General features: G+C 41.0%; 2 protein-coding genes across 4 annotated transcripts in view; both read right to left on the bottom strand.

The window, feature by feature from the left end:
* Positions 1-2,352, bottom strand: part of zdhhc2 (zinc finger DHHC-type palmitoyltransferase 2) — a 148,434-nt gene extending 146,082 nt beyond the window's left edge. For all 3 annotated transcript variants that reach the window (XM_034181191.1, XM_034181192.1, XM_034181193.1), the window contains exon 1: positions 2,073-2,352. In XM_034181191.1, the coding sequence (XP_034037082.1) occupies positions 2,073-2,199 (127 nt within the window). In that variant the 5' untranslated portion in view covers positions 2,200-2,352. The remainder of the gene's footprint in view (positions 1-2,072) is intronic.
* Positions 2,353-11,734: 9,382 nt separating this feature from the next.
* Positions 11,735-17,031, bottom strand: part of LOC117520582 (calcium uptake protein 3, mitochondrial-like) — a 103,360-nt gene continuing 98,063 nt past the window's right edge. Inside the window, exon 15 of the mRNA XM_034181895.1 lies at positions 11,735-12,510. The gene's annotated coding sequence lies outside the window, so the exon portion shown is untranslated. The remainder of the gene's footprint in view (positions 12,511-17,031) is intronic.

Below are 17,031 nucleotides of genomic sequence, written 5' to 3'. Positions count from 1 at the left end.
CCTTACGGCGACACTACCAGACCAAAATCTCTCATCAGACGTTAAAATTTTTACCAAAAACCAGCTGAATTTATCGAATGGTGTCCACTCAGTTGTGCCTTACAGTTTTGAAAAAATTTTTATCAAACAAAGCAACAGTCTTTGAGCCATTCCTAAACAATGAAAAAACGACGAGAGGGTGGACGACTCCTCACTCAAAGACTGCCCACAGGCGAATGACGTAACCGACAGGAGTGAAAAAACTCTCGCATGCCCACGAGGGTTCAAGCATGTCTGATGTAATCACACGTGATTCAAATCCATATGGTTTTTGAAAAAAATAATAAGGTTGGATACTTTTCTAATAGACCTCGTGTCAGAGCATCAAAAGACAGTGTAGGCCTATTCTTAGCCCTTTCTTACAGGATGTATGATGTTTAAATCATTTTTACACCAGTGTAATCCTTAGGGATATAATTAGTCCTCTTAAAATGTCATTTTGTGATGCAGACTGTAGACTAGATCTAGAAGTGTGAGACATTTTCGCTTTGATGCTTCGCCACACTCTTTTCGTTGTATGTATGATGAAATTGATTAGTGTGCTGTAAAGAAGACATCTTCAGCTTCAAAATAAAAAAAAGATCATCAAAATCAGACAAATATTAAAGGAGTTATGACATTTTGAATGCAGTATTATCAGTTATCAAGTTGTTTTACCAATGAATATGGCTTTATACACGGCCGAAGGGTGTATGGTTTTCTTCAGGGTGTATAAAGCCATATTCATTCATTGGTAAAACAACTTGATAACGATTTTATCATATACCTAGGAATGATAAATGCATGAAGAACACAATGCGCTGTTAAAAAAAAAGAAGCATGCAAAATTGCACAAAAAAAATATCCACAAAACTGCGAGGCCGCGAAAGGGAGTTACGTTCTGAAAATAACCCATGATAGGCGAAATCCGCAAAGTAGTCAGCGTTATTTTTTACAATTATTATAGATGTTTTAAGGCTGTAAAACCCCTCACGACACACTTTATACACTTTTCTCAAACAGACATTGACATTTTCTCACTTTTCTCTCATGTGTAAACACTCAAAGTTCAAACCTTAGTAGAAAACAAATAGAACGTTTTCCTATAAATAATTATGATGGCTTTTAGAACTAATGAATTTAATTTTAACCTACAAGGTTGGACACGTAAGAAATTATTACTAGTGACTCACCAGTATTTCACAGTTCCTCTGACCGCGCCTCTTCGTCATGGCGTGCTCCACTGTCCGGATTGGCTGATTACTCAGGTGGTATGAAAAATATTACCCGTCCGCGAAAAGGGTGTATTGCTATTTATTCTTTAGTGTTTTATCCAATCATGTTGGCATATCATTTATAGGTATATGATAAGTTTGTTTATACAAGTAGTTCCAAGTTTTGCCACCAGAGTCGTGCATGGACACGGCCGCCGTGCGACTAGCCATTTCCATATAAATATATATACAAAATTTTCTGTATAAAATTACTGAATTAGCACCATTTCCCCCAAAAGTGAATAAATAAATGCATGAAAATAAACAGAAATTTAATCTGTGCATGAATGCTGGTTTGTAATATTGAGGCTGTATTTTGTTATTACCACCCTGACTTATTACATGAGCTTGTTTTCACAGACGGTCGCTTGTTTCTGCTAGAAAATCTGGCAACACCGTCCAGTCGCTGAATGAGGCACATGGTCCACTCTGCACTCAACATGCCATCAAACATAATCAGACCTCCTTCACAATAAAAGCTGATCAGATCTCAGCTGCCCTGTCACTCAGGCAGCATGATTAAAGCCCGCTTTAATCTGCTGTCACGTGACTCACTCTGTTAACCAGGAGTCTGATCACAACAAACTGCTCAGACAGATGTCTCCCCACACACACACACACACACACACACACACACACACACACACACACACACACACACACACACACACAAACAAAAAAGCACAATCAGTCAGCGGCATCCCCGCCACGCACACACACACGCACGCACACGCACGCAGCTCCTCCTCCGCACAGCCGCGTGCGTGCGTGCGTGCTTACCTATACAAAGCTGCAGGACGTAGGCGTAGTACGACCAGGCCACTATGAGGGCGATGAACAGGACCGGGATCCAGTAGAGAACTCTCTGACAGCCCCGCTTGATACTCCGCGAGCCCGACGGTGCCATGGTCTAGGAGCGGATCATTTCCCGTTAGCGCTCACGTGTCCATCTGTCTCCAGACTGTCACTGCATCTGTGATCAGCCCAGAGACGCAGCATCGCACCAGCAGCCTCCCGCCCGCCTCTGCTGCACTGCCCTGATCCTCACACACGCACGCACGCACACACACAAACACACACCGGGAGCAGGAGGGGCGGGGTGCGTGCACGGACGACGCGCCCCGCCCCTCCTGCTCCCGCGCAGGTTGCCATGACCGCGGGATGCTGCAAGCTTTGCATTTTTTTTTTTTTTTTTTTTTTTTTACACCGGGTGCATTGAGTTCGTCCCCAGCCTGTACTACATACACGCGCGCGCGCGCGCGCGCACACACACACACACACACACACACACACACACAAAGACACTGACACATAGGGGACATGGGGACTAGCTGTAACATTCACATTGGGAATCACTTTATAAAATATGTCACTTAAAGAGCGACCGGGTCATGACGTGGCAGAACATGCTTTTTCTGGGAAAACCACCCCTTGTAAGTAAGTCCCTTCGGCTGCTCCCTTGTTTGCACTCGGGGTCGCCACAGCAAATCCAAGGTGGATCTGCATGTTGAATTGGCACAATTTTTACGCCAGATGCCCTTCCTGACACAAATCCACATTACATGGAGAAATGTGGCAGGGGTGGGATTTGAACCCGGAACCTTCTGAAATGGAACCAAGCGCATTAACCACTTGGCCACCACCCCTGCTCCTGAAATACACCTTACCCCCCCCCCCCAACACTTCTCAATGACAAATGAGTTTAAATGTTGCTTGAAAAGAAATGCAGCGTGGACGTTCTACCAGAAGACACATTTTAAGTATTCATTCACTCACTCACTCACTCATCTTCAACTGCTTACTGCAATTAAGGGTCGTGGGAAGGATTGATTCAGAATTAGCAAATTAACAACAGCTGTAAGCTGTAAATAGGAGTGGCCCTGTGTTAGTCATCACCTCTAAACCAATAGGGCATCGCAGTCTCGTTTGAACCCTGCGTGATATCGTGGGATTTGACCACTTATGGGGATCTCCACTCCCATTGTGCAATATATACACAGCCTAACTCCATATAGAATAATGGTGTACTGCTTTGTTTTCGACTGCAATCACCGAAGCAGTCGCGAGAAGTTTTTATTGGTTCCCATTTATCACCCCCTGCTGGATTGGGATGTGAGTCCAGAATTTAAATATCAGTGTCCATTGTTCAGTGTTGTTAACTAATATATGTAGCTTCTCTAAAAAAAAATTAGTCCTATCAGTGTTTGGTTTTGGTGCAGTGCATCCTTGACCCAAAATGCATAAGCATACCAAGGGCAAATGTCAGCTCATCCCAGTTTGTGTGTGATCAAAATTGCATACATGCATGCACATACAGATGCACACACACGCAGCTTTTTGTCTTTCTGCATTTTGCTATATGCAGGTGCTTTAAATTTCACAGAGACGGTGGCAGAAGACATTAAAAGCACTGCACTTTTCACTTATGGCACCATGAGCATAACACTTAAGTCACTCATGGTAACATCAACATAACACTTAACTAAACTGACTAAACCAATTGAACTACAAAAACACAAAACATCAATAACACTAACAACACTGTTAAACTAACATGAACCACAATACAGGTGAGCCTCGTTAACTTGCGTGAGTTGGGGTTCACAAAATTAGAGAGTTACCTGAAACCGCAAGGTAATGAAGTCAACCAAAAAAACTTACCTTACCTTGCCATATTACAATAGTTTTGACTATTTGAAGCGTGATTCCTTCCTCGATGGTGATGAGTTCTTGATCTGGAGTGGGTTTGGGATCTTTTTCTTCCTCCTTCAGCTGCTGTAGGTCAGCAATGAGGGCAGACAATTCTGTGTGGTAGAGGTGGGCTGCTCGATCTTAATATCAATAATATCGATACCAACACTGGTATTGATATTGAACGGTCCTCGTGTAAAATGATCGTCCGCCCTCATCGCAGACCTGCAGCAGCCAGAGAGGAAGAAGAAATCATCGTCCAGAATTGTCCGCACTGACGGTCTCTCCCAAAAATGGTCAAATCAAAATTGACTTTTATGCAGTCGTCTAAATTTTCAGGGCCACATGACCGTGAGTAAAGCCCAATCGCGACTTACATGTGCATGAGTTAACCTGTAACAATATTTAAAACCTCAAAACCTGATCTCCCACGTTGAATTGCCACACAATGTCCATTGTTTACTGGCTCGCTAAAATCACTCATTTCTCAAAAAATATTTGTTCTATCAACTGTCTGTTTTCACAAGGTTCATCCTTGACCCAAAATACATAAGCATGCCAAACGGCAAATGTCAGCTCTCCCTGGTTTCACCGTGATCAAAGCCATACTCACGCAGGCACGCACATACGCACACAGAGGCCACTTGGCTATTACAGTGTAATACAGATTGCAGAAAATATGACAGGAATAGGACTCAGAGACCTGGACTCTGCAACAGCCAAACTGCGCATCAGAATGCTGTCCCTGAATATTAGGATGAAAATTTAACACCTTTTCTTGTTAGTTTGTGGCAATTCCTGCTACATTAAAGGGATTCCTGCCAGATTAAAGGCATATATCCCTTTAATCTGTTTTAATAGACCCACAAAATCTGTACAAAAGTACCCATTTGTCTGTGCAGAAACTGTCATGATTGAATGTGAAAAGTCCCAGTTTGACTGATGCAGCAGCTGATTCTTTATAGCAGAAGCAGAAGCAATGGGCCAAGGTGCATCCGCTCAGCCAGTCAGACACTTTGAGTCAATCAATCTTCCATCCAACATTTGGGAATCTGAACTCAACTCCCTTTCGATTAGCTGGTGATGATGTAAGCCATCGTGCCACCCTTCCTAATGGTGTTTACCCATATCTTAAGAGCCATGTTCAACCGATGTTCACATGGAACCCTTCTGCATGTTTGCCTTCAAAATTCACATTACACCATTTGTTTACCACCAAGATCTGCATCAGACCAGAACCTTTTGTGGGGTATGATCATGCCCCCTAAGTGCGTACCAATAGTAAATAAAATGTCAAATGAACTGACTATTCTAAATAAATAAAGAATTATGAAAATATTGATGTATTGCATTTTATTTTTGATGCCATGTGCCAAGTCATAAACATGGGGAATTTAGCCTGATTTCACCTGTTGTTGATAAATGCTCAGGAACATGAAGCTGTGAGGAATGTAGACTTTGATGACATCATGTAGGGCAGGGGTGGGCAACATGTTCCAGAAAGGGCCAAGAGGGTGCAGGTTTTCTTTGCAGCCACTGACTCCAGGTGATTTCACTGATTAATATCAGTTTGTGCAGATGGAATCAATTATTCAGTCATACATATTAGTATCTGGAAACCTTTCCTTCTAACAACACTCAATAAGCATTTGGAAACTGAGGACACTAATTGTTGAAGGTTTGTAGGTGGAATTCTTTCCCAATCTTGCTTGATGTACGACTTCAGTTGTTCAACAGTCTGGAGTCTCCGTTGTTGTATTTTGCGCTTCATAATGTGCCACACATTTTCAATGGGCGACAGGTCTGGACTGCAGGCAGACCAGTCTAGTACCCGCAGTCTTTTACTATGAAGCCATGCTGTTGTAACACATGCAGAATGTGGCTTGGCATTGTCTTGCTGAAATAAGCAGGGATGTCCCTGAAAAAGACGTTGCTTGGATGGCAGCATGTGTTGCTCCAAAACCTGGATGTACCTTTCAGCATTGATGGTGCCATCACAGATGTGCAAGTTGCCCATGCCATGGGCACTAACACACCCCCATACCATCACAGATGCTGGCTTCGTGGTGGTAACAGTCTGGATGGTCTTTTTCCTCTTTTGTCCAGAGGACACGACGTCCATGATTTCCAAAAACAATCTGAAATGTGGACTCATCAGACCACAGCACACTTTTCCACTTTGCATCCGTCCAAATGAGCTCGGGCCCAGAGAAGGCGGCAGTGTTTCTGGGTGTTGTTGATGTTTGGCTTTCACTTTGCATGGTAGAGTTTTAACTTGCACTTGTAGATGTAGCGACGAACTGTGTTAACTGACAATGGTTTTCTGAAGTGTTCCTGAGCCCACACGGTAAGATACTTTACAGAATGATGTCGGTTTTTAATGCAGTGCCACCTGAGTGATGCCTGATTCTGTTTTTTCTCCCTGTTTAAGGTGCAGCTCCATCCAGAGATGGGCGTGGTATTTGTGCTTGAGACCTTCTTGTCCTGTGCACCAACAGCATTTCCCATATATTTGTTTTGTGAATTGTTCTGTAATTTGTGTCTGTAGCATGGCCCAAGCAGAGGGTCACCCCTTTGAGTCTGGTTTGCTTGAGGTTTCTTCCCCAGAGGGAGTTTTTCCTTACCACTGCTGCTTTTGGGGTTAGCAAGGTTAGATCTTACTTGTGTGAAGTGCCTTGAGGCAATTCTGTTGTGATTTGGCGCTATATAATTGAAAATAAATTGAAAAATAAATTGAAATTGAAAACTGAGGGATCAAAGGTCATGGACATTCAATGTTGGTTTTCGGCCTTGTCGCTTACGTGTAGTTCTCCAGATTCTCTGAATCTTCTGATTATATTATGGACTGTAGATGATGGAATCCATAAATTCCTTGCAATTTTTTTTTTTTTTTTTTTTTTTTTTTTACAGGGGTCACACTTTGAGTGAGTGAGTGACAAAGTTTTATTCGGCACACAAAATATTCAAATAGAAAAAAATGAACAATTCCACAAACAAACACAGACAAAACTAGTGAGTCCGAAAGGGTGTGGGCTGAAGCAAAGCTTATTAGTGCCCACCCCTGCTAGTACAAGTCCCACAATTCTAATCAGTCATATTTACAAAACTACAAATTCACTACTACATGTCGACACACAGACATACACATCAATATACTATTCACTTATAATTATATTTATATAGTACCAGATCACAAGAAAGTCGAATCAAGGCACTTTACACCAGTAAGGACTAACCTTACCAACCCCCAGAGCAAGCACTAGGCAACTGTGGTGAGGAAAAACTCCCTATAAGGAAGAAACCTCAAGCAGACCAGGCTCTTGGGGGTGACCCTCTGCTTGGGCTGTGCCATATATACCTATATACATACGTATATACTTTACAAACATAAATATATACATACATATACACAGTCACTTATATACATATACATATACACCTACCCATATCTATATATCTACATACGCATATACATACCCACACATTCAAATATACAATAAGTCCCACTTATAAATTGAACATTCCATATAAATCAAATTATATTTGCTTCTTTATGATACTTAGACATGATGTTCTTTTTGAGTAGTTTCTTAAATCTCACTAAGGTACTACTCATTCTAACCTCTGTTGAACATTTGTTCCATTTCCTCACCCCAACCACAGACACACAAAAACCCTTTACATTTGTTCTTACTGGTGGTTTCATAAAAATTGCACAACCTCTTAAACTATATCTGGATTCCCTCAATCGGAACAGACTCTGGACATGTCTCGGTAAGGCTTGGTTTTTCGCTCGAAATAAAGTTTGAATTGTAATGTAATCGACCAAATCTATGAATTTTAATAAATTTAAAGACACAAATAGAGAATGAGTTGGTTCACGACTCATTCTCTATTCGTGTTGAACATTGAGAAACATTGTTCTTAAACTGTTTGACTATTTTTTCACGCAGTTGTTCACAAGGTGGTGATCCTCACCCCATCTTTGCTTGTGAATGGCTGAGCCTTTTGGGGATGCTCGTTTTATACCCAATCATCACACTCACCTGTTTCCAATTAACCTGTTCACCTGTAGAATGTTCCAAACAGGTGTTCTTTGAGCGTTATTTACACTGTCCCAGCTTTTTTGAAACTGAGCAGATATTTGCACGAAAACAAAAAAGTCTATCAGTTTGAACATTAAATATCTTGTCTTTGTGGTGTATTCAACTGAATATAGGTTGAAGAGGATTTGCAAATCAATGTATTCTGTTTGGGCAGCACAGTGGCTTAGTGGTTAGCACTGTTGCCTCACAGCTTGACGGTCATGGGTTCAATTCCCACCTGTTGCCTTTCTGTGTGGAGTTTGCATGTTCTCCATGTGTTTGTGTGGGTTTCCTCCGGGTGCTCCGGTTTCCTCCCACATCCAAAGACATGCAGGTTAGGTGGATTGGAATCTTTAAACTGTCTGTAGGTGTGCGAGTGGGTGTGAATGTGTTTGTTTGTCTGTTTGTGGCCCTGCGACAGACTGGCATCCTGTCCTGGGTGTACTCCGCCTCACGCTCTATGACTGCTGGGATAGGCTCCAGGCCCCCGACCCTTCATTGGACTAAACTGTTGAAGATAAGTGTGTGTGTGTGTGTCTGTGTGTGTATTCTGTTTTTATTTACATTTCACACAACGTCCCAACATCATTGGAACTGGGGTTGAATGACAATTCTGAAGCTGTTCTGTAAATATTCCTTCATTCACTTAAGAATATTCATGTTCTGAGTTCATAAAAAAATGTTCTGTAAATAGTTCTCTTTTGTGATCAAAAACATTGATTTGAATCACAATTTTGAAGCTGTTCTGTAAATAGTTTTCAAATAAATAATAAATATAGCAACTTCTGACCAATCCATATCAATTTCCCTGGCTTGGGTTTCTAGCCCCGTCTTCCATCATGGTCTCTCCTGGTTCAACTCCTCTGGTTCTTATTGCACCTGGATGCGGTTCCCTGTTGCATCATCGGCTCTGGTCCAGTCATTGTCAAAAATTGTAGTTTTTCTTCCACCTTAGTCTCCCGCATTTTGGGTCCATCTGAAGTCCGTTTGGGTTCTAACGCAACACCCTCTCCCCCATTTGTATCTAAGAAAGGCTGAGCCTGCCAGCCTGCACAGCTCCCCCCCCCCCCCCACACACACACATGCACACACTGCAAAGGAATACAGTGATGCGTTCCCATTTTTGTTTGTTTTTGCCCCCCCTCCATGAAAAACGTTAACATCAACACAAACATAAGTTCATTATAGCTTTCCCTTTTCGTCTTTGGTTCTTTGCCCACCTTTCATCTTTGGTTCTTTGCCCACCTTTTGTTTTTGCTACTTTGCCCACCTTTTGTCTTTGCTTCTTTGCCCGCCTTTTGTCTTTGGTTCTTTGCCCACCTTTTGTCTTTGGTTCTTTGCCCTCTATTCCCACCTTTTGTCTTTGTTTTTTTTTGTCTTTGGTTCTTTTCCCACCTTTTGTCTTTGGTTCTTTGCCCGCCTTTTGTCTTTGGTTCTTTGCCCACCTTTTGTCTTTGCTTCTTTGCCCACCTTTTGTTTTTGCTTCTTTGCCCGCCTTTTGTCTTTGGTTCTTTGCCCTCTTTTCCCACCTTTTGTCTTTGGTTTTTTGTCTTTGGTTCTTTGCCCGCCTTTTGTCTTTGGTTCTTTCCCCGCCTTTTGTCTTTGCTTCTTTGCCCACCTTTTGTCTTTGATTCTTTGCCTGCCTTTTCTTTGCTTCTTTGCCCGCCTTTTGTCTTTAGTTCTTTGCCCACCTTTTGTCTTTGGTTCTTTGTCCTCTTTTCCAACCTTTTGTCTTTGCTTCTTTGCCCGCCTTTTGTCTTTGGTTCTTTGCCCACCTTTTGTCTTTGCTTCTTTGCCCGCCTTTTGTCTTTGGTTTTTGTCCACCTTTTGTCTTTGGTTCTTTGCCCTCTTTGCCCGCCTTTTGTCTTTGGTTCTTTGCCCACCTTTTGTCTTTGGTTCTTTCCCTGCCTTTTGTCTTTGCTTCTTTGCCTGCCTTTTGTCTTTGCTTCTTTTCCCACCTTTTGTCTTTGGTTTTTTGTCTTTGCTTCTTTGCCCGCCTTTTGTCTTTGGTTTTTTGTCTTTGCTTCTTTGCCCGCCTTTTGTCTTTGGTTCTTTCCCCGCCTTTTGTCTTTGCTTCTTTGCCCGCCTTTTGTCTTTGATTCTTTGCCCGCCTTTTCTTTGCTTCTTTGCCCACCTTTTGTCTTTGGTTCTTTGCCCACCTTTTGTCTTTGGTTCTTTGCCCTCTTTGCCCACCTTTTGTCTTTGCTTCTTTGCCCACCTTTTGTCTTTGGTCTTTGTCCACCTTTTGTCTTTGGTTCTTTGCCCTCTTTTCCCACCTTTTGTCTTTGTTTCTTTGCCCGCCTTTTGTCTTTGGTTCTTTGCCCACCTTTTGTCTTTGGTTCTTTCCCTGCTTTTTGTCTTTGCTTCTTTGCCTGCCTTTTGTCTTTGGTTCTTTTCCCACCTTTTGTCTTTGGTTTTTTGTCTTTGCTTCTTTGCCCACCTTTTGTCTTTGCTTCTTTGCCCGCCTTTTCTTTGCTTCTTTCCCTGCCTTTTGTCTTTGCTTCTTTGCCCACCTTTTGTCTTTGGTTCTTTGCCCTCTTTACCCACCTTTTGTCTTTGCTTCTTTGCCCGCCTTTTGTTTTTGGTTCTTTGCTCACCTTCTGTCTTTGGTTCTTTGCCCACCTTTTGTCTTTGGTTCTTTTCCTGCCTTTTCTCATTGGTTCTTTTCCCACCTTTTCTCTTTGATTTAAGGAAAGTAAAACTATGATCTTAATTAATATTGATTATCCATTAGATGTTATTATAGCTTGATGTAGAATGCATCTCAAATTTTGACAACCTCAGAGCACACACAATTTAACAACTCTCCTGTGATCTCCCCAGAATGGTTACAGACCACAGGTTGGAAAATAGGGGTAGAGATTAGAGATGTGTGTGTAAAATGTGAGGCATAACTATAAATTTGAGCATCAGATGGCAAGGTGCTACAGAAATACAGTCCATTTATCATTAATTTCTCACTCCATTTCTACTTTGGTAAAACAGCGCCACCACCTGCACTTCAGCCTGCTTAAAGTCAAATAAACAGCTCTGTTGGGCTTTGGCAGAGGATTTGTACTTTGAGTACCTCTTGTTTTTCAATATATTGAGCAGCAGTCAGGAACAGAAAGTACCTGTAGATCATTCAGACAAAAAAACCTGAACCTCATGAAAGAGAGTGCATAACACAGAATGAATAACTGAACAGAAATTGAACTCTTCCCTATTTTTGGAGCTCAGTCCCAAAATGACCCCTTAATGATGCTGCAGGAACTGTTGGATTAGAGTGTGAAAGTGAAGATTATTACCTCCCTTAATGATTTAAAAATTAAAAAAGGCTCAGATCAGCCCTGGGCTCCATAATGATTAATACTGTTCATGATTTGCCTTCAGGTTGATACATTTATCTTCTGTCCTCCTTCCATCATGCAAATGTAATTAAAAAAGTAACATGGTTTAACTGCTAAAGACATAAGTTCAACCAAGCACACAATTTGTAGAGAATGTCTCCACGAGCAAGACACAAGGAGAATGCAAAAACAGAGCAACCACATCCTTTATCTTGTCTTTATTGCAACAACGCGCCTGTATTTCAACAATGATGTCACAAAGACTAACATGCAAAACATTCACACAGGTTAAGAAGTTTTAAAGAGGCTCTGGGAGGTAGACAAGCTGATCCGTTTTTAAATATTCACGTTGCATCGCAGCCAGCACAAAAGCGACACAGACGTAGGCTGAAAACACACTGGTCTGGTTAATAACACACAAAATCTACATATCAGCAGCCTGTTCAAAATGTAACTCCACCCAAAGTAAATATTGCACCAGGAACGTATTTCTCAACCACACACTACACATCAGGATTTCTGTAACAAAGAGTTTTTCTAAATATGTAGAGCACAGCTTCTCATTTTAAGGTGATGTTACGGATTCCTGAAGAGTAAAACAAACATATGGCTTCAATATTCTGTATATTTATAAAGAGGTCAACCTCTGCTTGAGTGCACGGCGCGGATGCTGCTCTGCGGTGACAAATGATTAACACCGTTAGCTGTCTGTCGTTAAAGTGTCGAAGCCACAGGCCTGCTGGATGTGATGGCTTCTTCAGGATCTGAGCTGTAGCTGTTTGCAGGGAGGAGGAGGAGGAGGACATCCGTGTATGCAGCTGAAATATCAAAGCAAGGCCTCGTGTGCAGAGACGATCAGACAGACTGAGTCAGACTGAACAATGCAGATACGCAGAGCAATAAAGTGAATTAAAGTCAAATAAACTGCAACTTACGGTGTGACACAACACTGTTAATGTGACCATTTAAGATGAACACATCCCTTTTTGCACCACATCCTGTTTGCTTAAAAAAACTTTAATGTGCTGCAATAAGATGCTGCAACATGCATCAGATGTTCTCAGAGGCGGTAGCGTCCCTCTACGTTTAACCGCACACTGCTGCTGAAGTGACCTGGTGACACAAGAGGAAGAAAACAACACATAGAAGTCGTGTGCTGGTGCCGAGTAAAGATAAATCATACAGCAGCATGCTGCATGTATTTTGACATATCCAAGCTGATCCATGATACCTGGTATGTGATATATAGGCCCAACACCATAGTAGGAGAAACATGCCCATATCATGATGCTTGCACCACCATGCTTCACTGTCTTCACTCTGAACTGTGGCTTGAACTCAGAGTTTGGGGGTCGTCTTACAAACTGTCTGCGGCCCTTGGACCCAAAAAGAACAATTTTACTCTCATCAGTCCACAAAATATTCCTCCATTTCTCTTTAGGCCAGTTGATGTGTTCTTTGGCAAATTGTAACCTCTTCTGCACATGTCTTTTATTTAACAGAGGGACTTTGTGGGGGATTCTTGCAAATAAATTAGCTTCACACAGGCGTCTTCTAACTGTCACAGCACTTACAGGTAACTCCAGACTGTCTTTGATCATCCTGGAGCTGATCAATGGGTGAGCCTTTGCCATTCTGGTTATTCTTCTATCCATTTTGATGGTTGTTTTACATTTTCTTCCACGCGTCTGTTTTTTTTTTTTTTTTTGTCCATTTTAAAGCATTGGAGATCATTGTAGATGAACAGCCTATAATGTTTTGCACCTGCGTATAAGTTTTCCCCTCTCCAATCAACTTTTTAATCAAACTACGCTGTTCTTCTGAACAATGTCTTGAACGTCCCATTTTCCTCAGGCTTTCAAAGAGAAAAGCATGTTCAACAGGTGCTGGCTTCATCCTTAAATAGGGGACACCTGATTCACACCTGTTTGTTCCACAAAATTGACGAACTCACTGACTGAATGCCACACTACTATTATTGTGAACACACCCTTTTCTACTTTTTTTTTTTACTAATAGCCCAATTTCATAGCCTTAAGAGTGTGCATATCATGAATGTTTGGTCTTGTTGGATTTGTGAGAATCTACCGAATCTACTGGTACCTTGTTTCCCATGTAACAATAAGAAATATACTCAAAACCTGGATTAGTTTTATATAGACAGATAGATAGATCTGTCTATATATATATATATATATATAGTTTTAAAAACCACACCTTACTTGAATGTGTGCAGGTTGCACGGGGTATGTATCAGCCCTCTGATGGCGTTTATGAAAGTTTGTAGCTAAAAACACCTAATAGATACTAGTGGTGTGGCATAGCAAAACAATTGTTCATTGTGTGATAAAAGCATGGAATTTGGCACACACATTCTAAATTAACTAATGTTTATTTTCAGATATGGAGTCATCCTGGAGCTGACCACTAATGAGCAACAGGGGTCAATAAAGAATTACACAGAGATCAAAATTTAACAATGCTCCAGTCATGTTGAAAACTATACTACATTGTTTGTCTGATCATAATGATTCCAAAAAGTATAGTTTGGACTATCTATGACTGAATGTTGTAGAGTAATGGGGTAAAAATGGCAAAAAAAAAAAAAAAAAATGGTGACAAAGGTCAGTTTCAGTTTGTACAGGGGTCAAAAGTTAAATTTGCTCCAATTTTGGTAAAAATTATTGGTTGAAATAAAAGGATTAATAAATGGAATAGTTTTGACTGTGTTGAATACTTTTTCTCCAGAGTAAAGGTCAAACAAGGTCGACGTCCATTGCATTTTATGACGTATGATATATGTTACCCCGTAACTTGATAACTAAGCATGACAGATGGTGCAAACTATTCCTTTTAAAAATGCTATTAACTCAACCAATAATTACCTCCGCCAAGGAGGTTGTGTTTTCGGTCGGGTTTGTTTGTTTGTTTGTTTGTCTGTTTGTCAGCAAAAAGTTTTGAACGGGTTTTGATGAAATTTTGTGGAGTGGTTGGAAATGACAAGAGGACCAAGTGATTAAATTTTAGTGGTGATCCGGATCACGATCCAGATCCCGATGCTAACGCGTTAGCATGTCTATGGAATTTTCAATGTTAAAAGTTAGCATTAAGCAGTTGCAGCTGTCATCACGTTTGGGTGCATTTGTTTTCAAATTGTAATATTTCTTAAATTTATTTTTGTTTATATATTAATAATCTAATGATTATTATATACAATTTTAGAGAAAGTGACAAAAAGAAATAGATCACTGTGCCAAGGAGGGAATCTCTTTAGGGTCAGTGACCCTATGGCCTTGTTTAGAGAAGTGTTTCATAAATGTTAAAAAAATTCATATATTTGCAGTTTAGTTGAATAATAAATTGAATTTTGTCTCTTATTTGTTTTTGTCTATAAGCACATGCAATATCAATATCAGTGCTCAGATGACAGTAGATTCTGGGAAAGGTGCAAGCTGCAATAAACTGTGATGCCAAGCGCTAAGGATACATGCTATCCAGTCACAGCAGATGAAACTTTTTTACTACTGAGTAAACATCATTGTTAGACTTTTTTAGGTTCAATGATTCCACGGCGTGTAGATGTTATGGCCTCAGGGACCCCATGGCCTTGGCGGAGGTTTGTACTCTCTGAGTGCTTCTAGTTTGCATAATTTTTTACCAAAATTGGAGCAACTTTAACCTTTGACCCCTGTACAAACTGAAACTGATCTTTGTCACCATTTTTGTAGTTTTTACCCTGTAACTTGATGGAATTCAGTCATCGATAGTCAAAACTATACCTTTTTGGAATCGTCATGATTCCAAAATGGTATAGTTTTGATGTGACAAATGATGACAAATGATGTGGTATAGTTTTCAACATGACTGGAGCGTTTTAAAATTTTGACCCCTGTGTAATTCTTTATTGACCCCTGTTGCTCATTAGCGGTGAGCTCCAAGATGGCTCCATATCTGGAAATAAACATTAGTTAATTTAGAATATGTGTGCCAAATTCCATGCTTTTATCACAAAATGAACAATTCTTATGGAAATTTTAGCTAAGCTGCACCACTATACGGACCTGTTGCATTAAAAACTAGACATTCATCACAAAATGCCCCGCGCGCAGTACTATTTTCCATGTAAATTTCAGTAATATGTACATGTGTGGGGGTAGGTATTTGTTTGAAACCTTATGTGTTTGATGTAAACTGGGATACACAGTGTAAAAATTGGAGATTGACATTATATTTATTGAGAGGATGTGGCCAACAGTGACCATAAAAAGCAGGTCAAGGTCACTGGACTTCGAACCCATGTGAAGTACATTTTAACATGAGTCTACCGAGGAAACCTGAATGAATGGAAATAGATTTACCATGGAATTTGCGTGGATTTGCGATGTAGAATGCAGAAAACTGTGATCCAGATGGGCGGAAGTTGCTTTAGGAGTCACGTGAGATAATAACATTTGTAAGATGTCGCTGCATGATAGCTCAAGTTGGTCATTCGCCAGGGAGCGCTGTGAAATGCCATCATGATGAGAAGAACCAAATGTGAAAAGACCCAGTATCATAGCGCACCCAGCAAAACTACTGGAGATCGAATAAGATGTTGAACAAAGAAGCTGAGAGTCCTACCGTTTATCAGTAGATCTATTTCACATTGGATGTTTTCAAGAGGTTCCGTGTCATGTAGTGTACAGATAAGTATTTCTAAGTACATGTAAACATGAAAAGATGAAAATTTTCATACTTTGCGTATGACACTGCACCATGGCTGAATTTCCACATTCCACAGGCTTTGGTGTAGTTACCGTCGGCGGACAATCCACCAGCAAGAAAATACATGACGCCTCTGGAAACCAGCTTGTAACAGGGTCCATGAAACGATATTTTCCTGCTGGTGGAATGTGCCTGTTGGGATGGCCCATGCTACAAAAGCTACTGAGCGCAACGCGTGCAGAAATCTAGAGTCATGTAGTATTTTAATATTTAATATTATGAATACAGTTGAAAGAAGATTTTTTGCTCATGATTAAATTTGTAAAATAAAGTGATCCAGTTTACATGGTTTAAGTTTTTGGTCAGTTTATTAGCACACTGTAATAATGTAATTACACTGAACAAAATTAGGAAATTGTATTAACACACTGGTATTACCGGTAAACAAAGTACCAGTATGTCAAGGTCAGCGGCCTTCGAACCTGTGCAAAGTACTCTTGCAAAGCATGCACCCGTCAAATATGAAGTTCCCGCGTGCAGTAGATGCCGAGCCATGTTGCAATGAAGGATTTAGCTTTAGCAGTTGTGACCATTGGTGACCCTAAAGTAGGTCAAGCTCATCTGAAGTTACCAGCCTTCGAGCCCGTGTGAAGTACTCTTCCAGGGCATGTGCTCACCAAATATGAAGTTTTTGTGTGCAATAGATGCCCAGCCACATTGTGGCGAAGGCTTTTGTGGTTGTGACCGTCAAGGTCACTGGCCTTCGAACCTGTGCCAAGTACACTTCCTAGGCCTGCACTGTGTGCATTAGATACAGAGCCATTTTGCAACGAAGGAGTTAAGTAGGTCACGGTCATCAGAAATCATTGGACTTCGAACCCATGCAAAGTACTCCTCCAAGTTTCTGCGAGCAATAGGTGCTGAGATACA

Source organism: Thalassophryne amazonica, chromosome 11 (assembly GCF_902500255.1).
Source record: "Thalassophryne amazonica chromosome 11, fThaAma1.1, whole genome shotgun sequence".
NCBI lineage: Eukaryota > Metazoa > Chordata > Actinopteri > Batrachoidiformes > Batrachoididae > Thalassophryne > Thalassophryne amazonica.
Note: the sequence above shows the minus strand (reverse complement) of the source record. Positions and strands in the feature narration are given on the sequence as shown.